The sequence below is a fragment of the Benincasa hispida genome, chromosome 1, assembly GCF_009727055.1.
Source record: "Benincasa hispida cultivar B227 chromosome 1, ASM972705v1, whole genome shotgun sequence".
In the NCBI taxonomy this organism is placed as follows: domain Eukaryota; kingdom Viridiplantae; phylum Streptophyta; class Magnoliopsida; order Cucurbitales; family Cucurbitaceae; genus Benincasa; species Benincasa hispida.
In genome coordinates, this window is record NC_052349.1 from 28,866,849 (window position 1) to 28,883,733 (window position 16,885).

The following is a 16,885-nucleotide window of genomic DNA, read 5'->3' on the forward strand; positions in this document are numbered from 1 at the left end:
TTGGTGTTTGAGCAGTTGTTGTTTTTGTTTCGATATCTTTTGTTGATGGGCTAAGACTTGTTAATCACATACTTACTTTTGCATGGACCTTTATTACTACTATAGATTAACAGTTCTATTATTTTATGTTTACCCTTGTTAATTGTTGGTATGGGATTTTTTTTTTAAATAATATTATTTTAATAAACAATGACAAAAGTAGGGAGAAAATATTTGACAAAAATAGATGGTAAAATCGTGGACCTAATATACAATTTCTATAAATCATGGATCAAGTCCACACCTACACTTGACGGTTTTAGGGTAAACGTGGACCAAGTCCACGATTTTCACCCCATGGCACCACGTTAGCTGCAGTTTACTGCTGTACCAGCCACATTGCAGATGATGGAAATCGTAGCTCACACTTTCCTTCCGTCTCGCAATCTTCTTTGATATGTAGGTTTCTTCCATTCACGAACGCCAATTTATTCTCTTTCATTTCATTTATTGTTGTTACTTTGACTTTTCAGACATGGAATTGACGATCAAGCTTCATCATTTTCACCTCTGCTCGAGATTTCTCACCGGCTCGCCTCTGTTGGATTATCAGAATACTGTATTTGGGTCTTGTCAGCACCAGGTTTCGAATCAAATAGTTGCACAGTCTATTGGAGGTAATTTCAAGAGTATTAGAGTTAATGGTTTACCCAATCCTAGAAGAGCGAATTCTAGAATTGAATAGTGGTTGTAGAAGTGTCGGTTGCATAAACTTTCAACGATTTTGTGGGTGAATTGGTACGTGTATATTAAAAAGGCAAAGACAAATATGGAAAATTGCATTTTTGAGCAAATAATTTGAGGTTTGGTTGAGCAGGACAATGAGGGAGGAGGTTTCAAGTGCATTCAAAGAGGAAATGGAGATAGCAACAAGGTAGAATAAGGTTCAAAAGGCATTGGAAAGCGCATGGAGGATTTACAGTTGATGACCCATACTCCTGTGGTCTTCTTTGCATGATTTACAATAACAAAGCCCTTTTAATTAACAAAAAGAGAAACTTAATTTAAATTTAAATTTACACTAGACATACTCGTGGAGAGGGTCCACGAGTTCTACCTTACTCGTGGACGCACTATGTGGAAGATGACATGGACGAAGAGTCTGATCAAATTTAACTTGAAAGAAGTCGTGAACAGTGTCCACGATTTTCCCATATATTTTTGTCTATACTTTCAATTTGATCTTGAGACGAGACATGTTTTTTTATTACCATATTATTTTAGAAAAAGTTTCTACACAACCACATTTTTGTCATTTTTTAAAAATTATATCATTTGTGAAATTAACCTGTATGGGTTGGATGTGTTTATTGTGTCTCGTCTTAAAAAAATATATCTTAGTCAAAGGGGGATTTGTTAGAAATGTGATATTGTCTAAATATATTTGTTTAAGATTTTTGGCGTCGACTCCTTGGGCTTTTAGGAGTTGACTTTGTTTCTGTCTTTGGTGGATCTTGTCTTAAAGGATGTTCTTTAAGATGCCAAATATGCATAATATTTATTTCCTTATTTAACTTTTTATGTGTGATATTTTATTTGAGATGTTTTCCTTTTTGGTGAGCTGAGGATTTTATGTGAGGATATTTTCCATCATTCCGCTGTGCTATTTTAAGTTCGAGAAGTTCTCATGCTAAGGTTGTCACACGTATTATTTGAGAGATCATTGTGAGAATTCTATAAAATACATGTTGCATTGCATTGATTTCAAGAAGAAGGTTTTGTATTGTGTTTGTAGTGGCGTGTCTTCACTTGCTTTCATATTAAGCATAACACAGCAACAAAGTTGTTTGGTCTTAAGGGAGCCTAAGACTTTGTTAATTGAAAAGGGTTTCTCAAGTCTTAGGGGGAGCCTAAGGTGTTATTTATCGAGAAGGAAGTTCTCAAGACTTAGGGGGAGTCTAAGTTCTCATGTGAAGGGAGTTCACAAGTAGAAGGAAAGATATCATCGAGTGTGAGAAAGTCTCACACACTTGGGGGAGACTAGGTGTTTCAACACTAATATTCACATACTTAGGGGAGCCTAAGTTAGAGAGAGGGGGAGTCTCACATCTAGAGAGACCCTAGTTGATCAGCTAAGTTGAGTTGTATGGGTGTCCTTGTAATTATTGTTATTTACAGATAAATGCAATGTTGTAATTATTTGATTTATATATATTAGTGAAATATATTTCTCGGACACTCTACCCTCCAGACGCAAGTGGTTTATCACACAACTAGGTTACCAATCTTGATGTTTTTATTTGATTCACTCTCTATTGCTTTACCGTTGTTTCTGAAATTGCTAGGATGTTGTATGAGACACGCATATTGAGTGCGAGTAACCACTTTCTAAAATTTCAATATCTATTCTCCTTCAATCCATCGTCAATTTCTCTTCTTTCTCCCTTTAATTCATTGTCAACTTGAAATAAAGATTGATTGATGCTTGATAGCCCTTTGTTATACTTTAAATTTTAAAATTGTCTCTGGTAATAGCTTTATGGCCTTTTGATATACTCAAAATTTTAATATGTTTGTTGATTGATGCATGATAGCTTTTGTTTTATATGAAATCTTAATATGTTTGCTAATTGATGTATGATAGTTTGATGATATATTTGAAATATTAGTTTTGCTCGCTGATAGATGTCATGTAGTCTACCGATGTACTAAAAAAATTAATATATTTGCTATGTACTCATATTTTAACATGCTTGTTAGATTGTGCTTGGTAGCTTAGTTTGTTAACGAACTCGAGATTTAATATGGTTTCCTAATTGATATTCAATAGACTATATTATTTATATTTGAAAATTTAATATGGTTGATACACTTAGAATGTTGGTTGATGTTAGATATATTGTTGATACATTCATGTCTAACTTCATGTATTTGCTAATTAATGTATGAGACAATCAATCTTATATTTGATATACTTCAAGATAAGTTATTGATTAAATGTTGATTGTTGTTAGATATACTTCTATACACTTGAAATGTCGAACATTGGTATATGGTAGATATATATGTTGTTGATACTTATGTTTTACTTCAAGTATTTATTGATTGATGTATGATGCACCCGTGTCTTACTACACTCGAACTATCATGCTTATGAAATGAAACACATATGATTTACTTTAAAACAAGTCATTAAATGAAAGTTGATTGTTGTTAGATATACTGCTGATATTTATGTCTTACTTCAAATATTTATTGATTGATGTTTGATACACTAATGTCTTAAATCTAATTTGGCGTCGATATACTTGAAATATCCTACTCACGAAATAAAACACACAGGTTTTACGTTTAAATAAGTACTAATTGGATGTGTCTTGCTTCAAATGTTTATTGATTGATGTCTGATACATTAGTGTCTTAAATCTGATTTACTATTGATACACTTGGAATTTCATATTTATAAAATGGAACACACATGTTTTACTCTGAAATAAATTACTGATTAAATGTTGATTGATGTTAGATATACTGCTAATACACTTGGAAAGTTGATTATTGCTATATATATTGATGATATAACAAATTTAAAGTGAGACACACGTGCTTTACTTTAACATAAGTTACTGAATGCACGTTAATTATTGTTAGGTGTACTACTGAATTTGATAAAATGAACCATAAAAGATGAAGATTTATTAACTGTCAAGCATCATTTATATACCAAATACATTATTATTATTATATTATTCTTTGGTTTCAGCTATACATGTAAAACTTATAATTATTTTTTTCATTTCATTTTAAAACTCTCATTATGAAGAAGAGATGATGATAAAAAAAAAAAAGAGAATAAATTACAATAAATTTAAAGAAAAAAAGGGCACGTTGAATAAACAATCACGTCAAGTTGAGAAAAGAATAACACACGATTCACTAAGGATTTAGAGGAGAAAAGATTACAAATTATTGTAGGAGAGACCTTATAACCACATTTAGAAAATGAAGAAGATATCTCACATAAGAGAAATAAAAATTTACGTCGATAAAAAGAAATAAGGAAGAACACACAAGAATATTGTAAAAAATAGAAAAAAAAAAGAAAAGAAAAACATGCAGGAGATTACAATGAAATAAAAACCATGCATGATTTTTGCAACATATGCAAAGTGTAAAAAGTGAAGTTGCGGTTACAAATATATAATTATCTTTAGCTATCCAATATAATTTCCCTATTATTTATCCGTTCACTCCGGAACAGTTATATGGGTTTACAAATTGAACCAATCAAATTGAAAATTTTAGTTAAAGATTAATACTTTTTGGAAGATTATAATTTCTAATGATTAAAACCGAACAAAAAGAACATAGATCAAACGACATATTATTATCTTCGAGGTTAATTCAAATTTTGTAACGCACATGTTAAAAAAATACACATCTAAAACCATTTAAAAATGTGCGAGACAGAGAGTGGAAACATTTTGATGCTATATGAGCTATACTAACTTTGGCGCGGAGTGTGAAAACTTGTGGCTAACTAGTAATTACGAGGACTGCTTCAAATGTTTTACCATTTACGGAAGGTAGGAGCCAGGAGGGAAAGATCGTTTCGGCGGGAAGAAAAGCACACAAAAAAAATTCCAATTCGTTTCATTTAGAACCGCCTCTCACTCCCAAAATATATCACAGTTATTTTTTCAAAACAAGAGAGAAGGAAAAGGCGAGAGACGAAAGCGATCCACATTCACTTCCGAGCAAGAAAAAATGGCATCGACCGTGGAGGACGACGTCGATCGATTGTTTGAATGCTTCAAGTGCGGCTTTTCTCCTCCCCGTAAGTACTATTTCTCTTCTTTCAATTCGACTCCCTCCAATCATGGCAGCCTAGCGTATTCCGTGAAGCAATGTACTGCAAATCTCATTTCTAGACACAACCGAATTCCAATTGCGAAGCAATGATAATCATTGCACTAAAATTAGTAGGTTTCGTAAATTGGAATTACGACAGAGGATCAATGTTTGTTATAGGTCAAATTTCTGTAGTGGCATGGTGACCAGCATGAATGTTCTTCGTTTTGTATGTTTTGCTTCTAACTATGTGCGGTTATCCATCATCTTTCTATTCAGAATCTGCTGTGAGACGAAAAAAGAAAAGAAAAAGTAAATTGAAGCCCGAGTGTTCAGTAAATTCTGAGACTCCAGCTTCTGGATCAGTTAAAGAAAGGCAGGAAACTGCATCGAGCGTCCAAGATACTGTGGAGAAAGTAAGTCGTTGTTTTCTGAGGGCCAAGTTTGTCTGATTGTTATTTTTAATATGCTTATCCAAATATTTCAATTATCTAATGAAGTTCAGTATTCATTGGGCGAATGGTGAGGCTGAAATAGGCGGATATATACATATATATTTGTTTGGCGTTGCTTAACAAAGCTATGTTTAACGCTATTCAGATTGGTTTGACAAGTAAAGAAACAGGTTCTAGTTCCAAGAAGTTCTCTCCAGTCGTATTTTATTGTTCGCCTAGAGGTGTCCCTCCAAAGAGGCCATCTAGTTTGTGGAGATTATTGCATGAAATCCGTGTCGATCTCTCTGAGCAAAGCAGATTCAAGTTAAGGTATATTTAGGATCCTTCCAACCTCTCCTATTTTTCCTGTCTGCTTCACCATTATTCCACTTCTTTATGGTACTATTTGATATTTCTGGGATCTTGTCTGAATAGCAAGCAAGTATGGTCCACATTTCCCAGACAAGAAGAAGCAATTAATTTTGCGAGAGCACACACTGATGTTCATATTTTTAGTTATCAAGATCACTTTAATGGACAAAGGAGATTTCTAGTTTCATCTTACAGTGAGTTCTGGCATAGGTACCATCAAATTTTAATCATGAGCAGGAAAATTACTTCGCATACAGAATTGTCAACTTAGCTAACACTTATGATCTTGTTTTAACTACGTTTCTTAATTAATTTCAGGTACAACAGCATGGATTCAAAATGTCGCCACCATTATGAAGTGATCCAAGAGGTGAGCTGAACAAGTTTGAGTCAATGCGTTGATCATGTGGTTTAATCCATGGGACTCATGTGCTCTTTACTTTTTCTTCTGCTGTACTTCTCACTTTTCTATTCATGTGTTCAGGGCGCTCCTTGTCACCTTTACTTTGATTTAGAATACAGTAAGAGGATCAATATGGGAAAAAATGGAGACGTAATGGTTGATTCCTTGATATCAGTTGTTCTAGAAGCCTTGAATGAAAAGTATTCAATTCAAGGAAGCTTTGACTGGGTACTAGAGCTAGATTCCTCAAACGAAGGTATATTTAGCATCAGTTTGATCTAGGCTTCATCTCCCGTGTTAATTCGTCTGTTATGTCTTAGTTCATCTTAAAATGGTTAAACTGAGGCCTTTTAATTTGTGTCTTTGTTGGACATGATAATTGAAATTTTCCTGGTATAAGTATATATAATAATCTTTTACCATTTTTATTGATTACAAGTTCAAAATAGTCAACAAGATTATTTTTCGTAATTCTACGGGAATATGACTACTTCAAAATTTTAAAACCATAAAAAATTAAAAAGAAGAGCCGAAGGTTTATTATTGGCTGATCTAATACCGTTGGCGACATTTATGCGAAAAATTATTTTGAGTTCAATTTTCCAGAGCTATTTGTTCAATTTGCAATTGAATGACATTGTAGAATTCACGGATAAGCTTTACTTTACCCTAAAATCAAACCATTAATTAATTTTTTAATTAAAAATATTAAGGGAGGAATAGCTAGTCACTGTTTTTGTCTAATAAGTCATTCAGCTGTATGTTTTGGAGATTTCCTTTTGGGAAGCTAGCCTTGGATTTTTTATTTCCATGCAATGCAACTTTCTTTCGGAGATTGATAATGATAAGGGCTTTCGCCTATAGCCTAGATCTAACATCTAGCATTTTATTTTATTTTATTTCTTTTGTAGATGCCTCGATGTTTACATTGCAAATGATTTCATTAGTGACGTTTATGATTTTGTTGATAATTCTTCCAATTTGATTTTTATGTCTAGAGAAGTTCTCTCGCCACCTGATAATCCGCATACCAAAAGTCGCTTTTAAGGATAACTCGCATGTAGGAGCATTTGTTGGTGAGGTACTCCATTGAAGAAACATAGGACCAAAAGATTTACCTACAGTGATAAACACTTGAACTCTTACTTTATTCTATCGAATGGAGATCGTATTGGTTTGCTATTACTGTCATCAATTTCCTAATCCTACCCCCTAAACTCACGCATGGATGGTACCCACCCCAGTGGTTATTATAAAGATGCATCTGTTAAACTTCTGAGAATGCAAAATGCTCATATGTTTACATCACGATTTCTAATTGCTTCTTACTTCTTAGATATTAGGCTATCAGCTAAGTAGGTCATTCATCCGAGGCATGTCCAATATATTTTAGTTCTGAATCTTCATTATTTAACAGAATTTTAATTGAATAGCTACAATCATACTGTCTATTTATACAAGACTCCGTACTGTTTTAATTGGTGATGGTATATTATCAGATATGTTCACGGATTTGTAATGCAAAAGTGGAAGGGAGATACGAAGAACTGTTTGTCAGAAAAGATTCAAGCTCCACTGAATTTCCCAGCCATCTGTTTGTGGACAATGCAGTTTATTCTAGAAATCGTTGCTTTCGTTTAGCTTTGTCATCGAAGGCAGGGAAGATTTCTATGCTTCTACCTACGGGGAGGCATGGTCGTACAAAAATGGTATGGTACTTTTACTATCAAATATTAAGTTCCTCAAATTTGTATTATTTTCTCGGCAATATTAAATCATAAGACGAATGCATAGCCAGTCAATCCCAAATGTCATTTTTAACATGAAGTTCTTTTTTAGATACCCATCCTTTTCCTTTTGGAATTTTCATGATCTCCTTATTATCAACTTTTGGTTTTGACATGGAATTCAGATAAAAGAAAGATATTGTGAAGTTTTTGGTGTACCAATTTGTTATGAAGCCTTAAGAAATTGCAAATAAGAAATCTCATCTAAGGAGATAGGAGAACACCTAAACTCCTAAATCAATTTAGAATTCTTGAAAATGTTGTATTTGCCCTAAGGGCAGTTTAGTCTTTTTACTTGTCTCTACTATTTTTGGGTTTGCCCGGGTCTACTTATACATTGTATTTGTGGTGTTTTAGTGTGTGGAAAATAATAAAAATTCTTCTATCGTGGTGTTTTCTCTCTGACCTAGGGTTTTCCATGTAAACTTGTCTTCCTTTTTCTACCCTTCTTTATTTCAATAAGAATCAATTCCAGGGAAAGGATTAGTGGGTGGTACCTTGATTGTCAAAGACCATGAGGTAAAACGAATTGGTTTCCTACTCAAGGTTGAACATTCCACAAGAAGGTTGATGAAACTTACTTGTATGCAACCTTAGTAAAATTTTAAAATGAATCTAATGCATACTACACATAAGTCAAGCACGATTGCTTAACAAGATAACTAACAAACCAAATGACTTAGTAACAAACAATAAGAGCAGAGTCAGAGAGATGTAAAGATTGGTAACTTAGTTCGGTGCAATGTCACCTACTAGGGGATGCATGCCTTGGAGAAAGAAACTTCATTGGATAAAGAGTTAAACGATTACATGAAGAAAAAGAAATTAAACGATAGACTCCCTCTTCAATATCTTACGTAAAGCCTCCTATTCAATTTTAACTTAGGCTCCCCTAAGTTTGAGCTCCCTTCACTTTCACATGCATGCTTCTCTCGAGCGTTGAATGAGATCCCCTCAAAACAACAACAACTACTCATCTCGAGTTCTCAACCGTTAAATGAGATCCCCTCAATAATCTATTTAAAAGGTGGCTATCCCAATTGTTTATCGTTCAGTTGGAAGGCAAAGAGGCACCAAGGGATTAAAGTGCTAAACCATTGAGGGGGATATAGGGTATTGGTTTTTTGGTATAGCACTGCCTTGTAGAAGAAACATGCTCTTGGGAAGTTTGAGAGTGATCTTCCTCAGAGAGGTTGAATTAGGTTCTTTTGATTCATTGAGTTTGGCTCCGATTGCCATTTTCAGTTGTTGGGAGGTCATGCATGGGTTGCTAGGTAATTGTACTTGTATTTGAAAATTACTTTTGCGAGACAAATTTAGACAAAAAAAAAGGGGAAAAAAGAAAAGTGACTCTGGTTTCCTATAGGAAAGAGGAAGCTCAAGGCTCCTCGTTGTCATCATTATTTATAAAACTTTGCCCAAAATTTTCCAATATTAAAGAAATTGTTTTGTTACTTGACTTCTTAAAGAAGTACTTGCAGAAGATACATTATTTTGAGAAGGATCCTATTATTTACCTTTTACATATTTAACCATAGTGTAAGAAAGACATGTTCATGGCATCCTTGATTTGCAACGTTGGTGCTGACTGTGAGAAGCTTCTAGTTTGCAAAATGGATTTAGACTGCGTAAAGACATTGCAATTTGAGATGGAGGTAAGCTCAAGCTGAGTTTCAGTTTAACTGTAAAGCTGCTGTGAACATTTCATGACATGTGTATTATACCTTACAAATTGAATTATCCTGTAAATCCAAATGTTTCGTACCTTTATGTTTGATTTTAATTATTCAACATCTGTTTACCTTTGAGGTTCTCTTGCTGCAGGAGAAATGTAATTTTGGACGGCATTTCAGTTTCGCTAAAGAAGTACCGTTGACTGGTTGCATGAGAGATGTTTCGGCAACTTCTTGCATGGGAAGATCTCCATTCCCAGCTGTGGATAAGTTTGTTGAATCAGTTGCCTCCACTGGATGTTTAGCAGGTAACTTGCTTGTATTTCCCATGCGATAGGCAAGTTTTGGACTTCGTGCTTAAAAACCTAATGTATTTGAGAAATTGTAATTCTTTGCAGTAGAGTTTCTCCACTTTTTTTTTTTTTTTTTCAGGGAGATGATTTTTTTTTTCCCCTTGCATTTAGCGTATTTGCTCTTGTCTAAATTTCACGTCTGCTGATATCTATCGCTTTCTCTTCTATCATTTAATTGCTAGCCATTAACGTAGCTGCTACCTTCTCAGGAAAAATACGCTGCTGGTATTGGTTCTCAGAATATGGACTAATAGTCTACAGCATGTCCCGAAATAGATACTGTGAACGTATTGGTCGTGAACACAAAAGCAACCATGGTACCTTTGAATCGATGAATGCTTTTCTCCTAAACTTGTGTTTTCAAAAATAGACTGAAGTACTCGTATATATTATATTTGAGCATGTGTAGCTTCCCTAGTTTTCTCAGTTATCATCTAATTCTTTAAACCTAATGAATCAACTTTCTCTGGATTTTCTTTTTCTTTAAATCAACTGAGAGTTTTCCCATTTCTTCTTTGATGCAAAGCATTGATTATCCTTGTTTTCATCGTTCAGTGATGTATGTTGTCGACCTTAGGAGGGCTGCATATTATCAGAAGTGTCATGATCCAGATTGTAGAGGTGCTCGAATAAAACCTAATTCTCTCACTTTTTGTGAAAACTATTGATTTGCAGTCATTGTTTAATTGAACTTACCATCTTACAGGTTATCGATCTCCTCTGCGTCCAATCCCAATTGATACCATGCCTAGTCCATGGGTTTCCATGGATTCAGAACAGATATCAAATGACATAGTGTCAACCGATGATTGCATCCAGTATCAATCTCTAAGCAACGATGAAAATTGTCTTTTGCTTTTCAGTGATAAGAACATTACAGATAGCAGTGCCAAGGATTCCTGGTGGTTTGAAGTGATGAGAGTGGCCGACGATGTTGAAAACAAACGGAACATGGTTGATCCCCAAACATGCTATTTAATTCACCTACTTGTGCACTTTTTTCTACATTGGTTCTACATGATCTCTCTTTTCCATGTGAAAGATTAGTTATAAATAAGAGCTTACCATTCAAGAGATAATTTCTCTTTCTTATTGCCCATCTTGATCTAAATCAAATACTAGCTGTCTTTTATGGTAGATCATAATTAATTACTTGATTTTACAGTTTGAAGGTCCTATTCTTTGATAGACCGGAAGGAACCTAGATTGCTATGTGCTATTTGACTTGCCTCACAAAATCACAAATAACTAAGATCTCTAAGGATAAAAAGATCTTATACTATTGACTGGAATGCATCATTCATTTTATTGACTCGATGACCATTTTTCTGCCAGGTCCTTGGAAAATTAGAGTTTGAAGACGATGACTGGTGGATGGCTGTGGAAAACTCAGTAAAAGATTTGTCTACTTGAAAAGTCAGGACTGGATGGCAAATGTATTCTCTTGGTACCATAAAGAAATTATTATGCATTTGGAAGCATCCAATAACGAACCTGTTGGATATTTGGCTACAATTTAGGCGTGGTTCCTTAGAATGTTAGCTCTGCAAATTCTACTAGGAAAATTGCATTCAGTTCTGTCAGATGAATGAGAGGCCTATACGTAACTAATTGTGGAGTTCAGGATGTGATTTTACTTATAGTCATAGATGAAACGTATGGTATGATGAGAGTTAAATGTAGTGTTGAAGTTTTTCTGCTCTAAAAGCAAAGAATAAATCAGGAGTGCAAGAGCGAGTAACTTTTGAGAGTTAAATGTAGTGTTGGAAGTTTTTCTCCAGATTTTTCTTTCCTTGGCACTTTAAGTTGTAAATTATCCAGGCTTTATTTATTTAGCATTCAATTTTATTTTTGAGAATACGTTAAAAAAAAAAAAAAAAAATTGATGGTGGACAATCCTTGATTTCCTCTTTCTAGCATTTTCATTCTCCGAACTGGTTCTTAGTGTCAATCAATGAAGATTTACCATCAAGAGTATTTCATGCATTACATTTATTATACCTATGAAATTAGGTCAAATTTCATAACAAATTCTCTGGGCGAGTCAGAGTAAAGTATTGGAGACAACCACGATTCTTCTGTCTATCAATAATGATATGTACTGCACTGTTTTTCTAATTTGTCGGTCCTCAATTATAAGTCCTCGGCCACTCATTAAAAAAAAAAAACTTCCTCTCTGTCAAGGAGCAACAAGGTCGATCTCATTCGATATGGAACTTAGACTTTATTCCTCTTCTCCTGAACCCTTGGGTTGATCAAAGGTTTGACTTGCTTCTCCCAACCCATTTAGCATTTTGGCCCTCGAGGAATCGAAAAGTTTGAAGTGGGATGTGGAATGTGATTGGCGATGGAAACTGTCGAAAACTCGAACGGGTTCTTAGAGCGTATTGATTTGATCCCATAAGCGGAATCGCCACCCCATAGCATGTTGCCACTAGAAATAGAACCCCAACAATTTCTTTGATAGATCCTAAAACGAAAACTTGCTCCTTTTGATTAACTCGTCGTTACTTTTGACTCATCGCAATCAAAATAAAACAAGGAGAAAGAGAAGATCAAGAGAAAGGGGGTTCTATAAGTAGAGGGTCTCACCAATCGTGTTTGAAAATATCTTCATGCAATGTGCTTGGATCAACCTCAAACATGAATAACTGTTTTCCTATCACTTTGATATCTCATTAAATTTTAGAGTAAATTGTTCCGTTCCCCACATAAGTCTCCACTCCATTAGAGAATCGGTTATAAATATGAAATTTGAGTAGTTATTGAAAAGCTATCAAATTTTGTTATTTTTTGAAAACTTGTTGTGTTAGCAAATCAGTGCTTCCCACCCCTTGAAAATGAGAACTGTATATTCAACTCGTAATTCAATCAATAGCAGGATTTTTAAAAAGAGGTATTTTGCATAGTTGGAGTCTCTTCTTGTAGAGAGAAATCTTTTCTTTTGTGGACTGATTCGTTACTTGTATTCTTTCATTTTTTTCACTATGAAAATGAAAAAAAAAAAGAAAAAAAAAAAGAAAAAGAAAAAGGAAGTCTTGTAATTCAACCATTATTAAATAAGACAAATCGATAAAATTGAGCTCATGCAATTTCCCTTTTTTTCCTAGGAAAAGAAACAGAAACAAAGTTCAATTTCTCCACTAGATTGAAGACTCCTTTTATTTTCTCCCCATGTTCCATTTTTCCACCGCTGATCATCGTCTTCTCCAATTCATCAAAAAACCATAAAAGACCTTCGAATCATGGCTTCCACATCCAGCAACCCAAAAGACGAAACCGAAACGAATCTCGCAAAGAAGATTACAGCCAGATCTCCCATGTTTATCACCAAAGAAGCTTTGGACTCCATTCTTACACACCAACGTCTAAGCGAACACTTCCAATCATCTCTCCCGATCGTCTTCCACACAATTTTCAGCCCAATGCGTCAAAGCCATGCCGTTCAGCCCCATTCCTCTCTCCTCCTCATGCCCTCTTGGTCTTCTTCTCCATCACTTCCATACATAGGCGTCAAACTTGTAATCCATTTCCCCCAAAATTCCGCCATAAACTTGCCAGCAATTCATGCAAGTTACTCGCTCTTTAGCTCCACCACTGGCCAAACTCTGGCCTCCATGGACGGCACTACCTTGACTCTTTACAGAACCTCTTGTATCTCTGGTTTGGCTGCGAAGTATTTGGCCAGACCTGATAGCAGGGTCATGGTTATGGTGGGTGCGGGTGCCTTGGGACCCCATTTGATCAAAGCTCATTTGGCAGCAAGACCTAGCGTTAATAAAGTGATTATTTGGAACAGAACAGAGGAAAGGGCACAAAAACTAGCTGATGAGATGCGGAAAAATGCAGGGCTGGATGGTGTCTGCTTCGAGAGTAGTGCAAATCTGGATGATGCGATCCCGGAGGCGGATATTGTGAGCTGTGCAACAAACTCGGAGGTTCCTCTGGTCAAAGGTAATTTCAATGACACACATACATTTGGGTTCGATATGTGGTGGGAGTGTGGCTATTTTACTGGTTATATTTTGTTGGGTACATGCATCCTTTAACTTCATTACCTGTGGACATGAATGTCATAAGAGTTGGCATAATTAATACTGCACGAGTATGAATTAAGGTTTTATTTGTCTAGATTATATATATATTCCAGCTTATGTGCACCTCGAAACCCATCTAATCCTATAACATTTGAGTGTCAAATTCAAAGGTCATTAAACTCATTTCTTCTTAGCCCTTTATCAAATCCATGTCTAACTATGTTATATTGCCACCAAATGAAAGAGTAAGTTGTGGTAAATTTTCCAGGAACACACGGGTAGACTAGAGGATGAATCTATGGGTTACAATAGTCTCTATTTGAGTGTGAACTATTTTAGTCTAAGTTACAGATAAGGAGAGAGGATGGTTACAAAATAGTAAATGATTGTCAAATAATTTTATTGTAGCTAACTATAGGTTATAATAATTGAGAACTTCAGCAGACTCAAACATTGAATGAGCTATAATAGCCAATTCCACTCAAGATAAGTTGGGACCAATTTAATTTGATTGATAAAGTCCCACCCTTAAAAGGAAAATAACATGCATGGATTTGAGTTTGGGACCTTGTTTGATATCATGCATATCACCATTAAATTATGAAATGTGAAGTGATATTGATGGTTAGAGCATATGTGTGTGTGTGTGTATATTGAACAGGTGATAAGTTGAAAGCCGGGGCGTACTTAAATTTGGTGGGGTCATTCAAGCATTCAATGAGGGAGTGTGACGATATGGCGATAAAGAGAGGGAGGGTTTTTGTGGACGGTGAAGAAGCTTTGGAAGAGGCAGGGGAGTTGGTGGGAGCTCTGGAGAGAGGGGTTATTGAGAAGAGGGATATTTTGGGGAATTTGGTGGATTTGATCAAAGGGGAGGTTGTGGGAAGGAGAAATGGGGATGAAATAACCGTGTTCAAATCTGTTGGATCTGCTGTGTTCGACCTCGTTGCAGCCCAGTTCGCGTACGAGACAACCATCTGAGTTCTTCAAACTTCTTTGTTAACAGCTACAGGTGCTTCCTCTTTACTACTACTGTTTTCTCCATCGGGATTTTCCTGTTTTATTTGATTAAGGTTGAAATCCAATCCTTTCTTTCAGTTCCCTCTTTCGGCTGCTTGCTTTCCAAATATATATATGGTGAAAGTCGAAAGAAAGCAGTGGCGGAAACAGGGGATTGTTTCTGGACTTAGAAATGGGGATGAGAGAGGAAGAATGTTGGAGAAGCCAATGGAGATTACTGCAAATAAGATCTTAATTATAAATCAGTAGCATTCTAATTAGGATATTAATTTATGTGTCGTTGTGTGGAGTCTCCCTAATTAGGTCCTTGCCGATTTACTGACATTGATGCATTTGTATCATTTCTGATAATGGCTTCTCTGTCTAAGAATCTACAAAATTTCAAAATTTTCATGGCTTTAACCAACCTATTGAATTTCAAAGGTTGGGTTGTTTTTAAAATAAAGATCATTAAAAAGTATCATGCTTGGAATTTCAAATGGGATTGTAGCTTCTTTGTCACGAATCTCATATAGTTCATTAACATTCTTTGGAAGTGGATGTTTCCTGTTTCGGGTTGAGGCTACAAAGGCCTATGCTTGAGAAGGATAAAACAACCATACGTTTCATAGAGAGAGAGAGACAGAGGAGAGAATGAGAGAGACAAGCATTTATAAATATTTTTATATTAAATTAAAAAGTTTGTTCCTTTTAGGGAGGATTTTTCAAACATATTCTTCAAAACTCAATGATAAAAATGATTAATTTGAAACTTTAGGACTAAATGCACTTATTCTTCAAAATTCAAGGTACCAAAAAGTTATTTTTCTCATTTATTTATTATTATGTTTTATTTATTTATTATTATTTTTTATGTATAGTTACAACATCAAAGACATCTTTCAAAATTTTAAAATAAAAAGAAATGTATATTGAACAATCCAAATTTCTTTTAATAAAAATATCAACAAGAAAATGAACTTATATGATGCCTCACTGAACATTTTAAGTTATGTAAATGTAATATTTTATTTTTATGACACAAGTGTTGAGCAAATCATATAATATATATAATTTGATTTCTATCATTTAGTTTAAAATTCAACTACAAATTGATTTGTATTATAGATTCTTGCGAGTAGGGGTTCACATCGGTCCGTTGTCGTCGATTTAAACTCAAACAGTTGTCCACCAACAACAGGTTTGTTTTATGAAGAATGATTTTTGTTGATTTTGAAGGGCTAGGTATGCAAATCAATTGACCACTTTGGTGCAATAGCTTTGTAGGCACGTGATAATGCTTTCTTAAAAAAAGAAATGAACATGTTGGTAAGATTGGTCGATTTGAGTTCTTATTGGACACACCAACCGAATGAAGTTTTGTAACTGACTCTAATCGAAAATATCCGTAAATCGATTGATCAAAATCTGTTTGGTTTGATTTTTTTATCTCTAATGCTCATCCTATGTGAAGTTTGAAATTAGACACTAGATAATTTAACTAGTATATAATATTAAATATTAAATAATAAATTGAAATTTTAAACCTAACACTGTTAATTTAGTTCATCTCTGACAAGTGGAAATTATATTCCTATACTTTGATATTTATTAAAATTTACAATTGTACTAGACAAAAAATTGAAACTTATTCTATTAAACATAATTCCAGTTTATATCTAAAACACAATTAATTTTTTAACCTAGGAGAAATATTAAAAGTTAGGTTATATTAGGATCAAATTGACAAAATCATCAAAATTTAAACTTGTAATTTAACCTAGGAGCAAAATTCTTTAGTTAACAGCAGTTTATTACTTCAACTGATATCCTTTATGCTTAATCACTTGAATAAGTGTCAACTTGTGTCTACTGTCTTATCTTAACTAGATAAAATGTCATTTACTTGGGTGAAAGAGTCAAATCTTTCCACTCCATTTGTTGAACCCAAAAAAAAAAGAAAAAAAGAAAAAAAAAACACACTAGAAGCAAGCAAA

General features: G+C 34.5%; 2 protein-coding genes across 4 annotated transcripts; both read left to right on the plus strand.

Annotated features, from left to right (window-relative positions):
• The first annotated feature begins 4,584 nt into the window (after nt 1-4,584).
• Nucleotides 4,585-11,608, plus strand: LOC120072123 (DNA-directed primase/polymerase protein). Of its 2 annotated transcripts, XM_039024536.1 has the most exons (14): nt 4,588-4,816; nt 5,110-5,246; nt 5,431-5,594; nt 5,700-5,846; nt 5,955-6,006; nt 6,121-6,295; nt 7,038-7,120; nt 7,539-7,748; nt 9,365-9,481; nt 9,651-9,807; nt 10,062-10,169; nt 10,408-10,473; nt 10,559-10,806; nt 11,188-11,608. In XM_039024536.1, the coding sequence occupies exons 1-14, from the start codon at nt 4,747-4,749 to the stop codon at nt 11,263-11,265; spliced, it is 1,812 nt and encodes a 603-aa protein (XP_038880464.1). In that variant the 5' UTR covers nt 4,588-4,746; the 3' UTR covers nt 11,266-11,608. The 2 variants fall into 2 exon arrangements, with proteins under 2 accessions (XP_038880469.1, XP_038880464.1); XM_039024541.1 differs by lacking the exon at nt 9,365-9,481 and having other exon boundaries at nt 4,585-4,816.
• A 1,340-nt stretch (nt 11,609-12,948) lies between these two features.
• Nucleotides 12,949-16,866, plus strand: LOC120072142 (protein SAR DEFICIENT 4). 2 transcript variants are annotated; one of them, XM_039024561.1, is made up of 3 exons: nt 12,949-13,806; nt 14,551-14,901; nt 16,017-16,866. In XM_039024561.1, the coding sequence occupies exons 1-2, from the start codon at nt 13,098-13,100 to the stop codon at nt 14,868-14,870; spliced, it is 1,029 nt and encodes a 342-aa protein (XP_038880489.1). In that variant the 5' UTR covers nt 12,949-13,097; the 3' UTR covers nt 14,871-14,901; nt 16,017-16,866. The 2 variants fall into 2 exon arrangements, with proteins under 2 accessions (XP_038880489.1, XP_038880486.1); XM_039024558.1 differs by lacking the exon at nt 16,017-16,866 and adding an exon at nt 14,988-15,388 and having other exon boundaries at nt 12,950-13,806.
• Nucleotides 16,867-16,885: the final 19 nt, after the last annotated feature.

Excerpts from the sequence above, each read along its gene's own strand:
- LOC120072123 (XM_039024536.1), top strand. The coding sequence starts at position 4,747 with ATGGCATCGACCGTGGAGGACGACGTCGATCGATTGTTTGAATGCTTC. Across the intron at positions 5,847-5,954 it reads TACAGTGAGTTCTGGCATAG|GTACAACAGCATGGATTCAA; the intron begins GTACCATCAAAT and ends AATTAATTTCAG. Across the intron at positions 6,007-6,120 it reads ATTATGAAGTGATCCAAGAG|GGCGCTCCTTGTCACCTTTA; the intron begins GTGAGCTGAACA and ends TCATGTGTTCAG.
- LOC120072142 (XM_039024561.1), top strand. The coding sequence starts at position 13,098 with ATGGCTTCCACATCCAGCAACCCAAAAGACGAAACCGAAACGAATCTC. Across the intron at positions 13,807-14,550 it reads GGAGGTTCCTCTGGTCAAAG|GTGATAAGTTGAAAGCCGGG; the intron begins GTAATTTCAATG and ends TATATTGAACAG.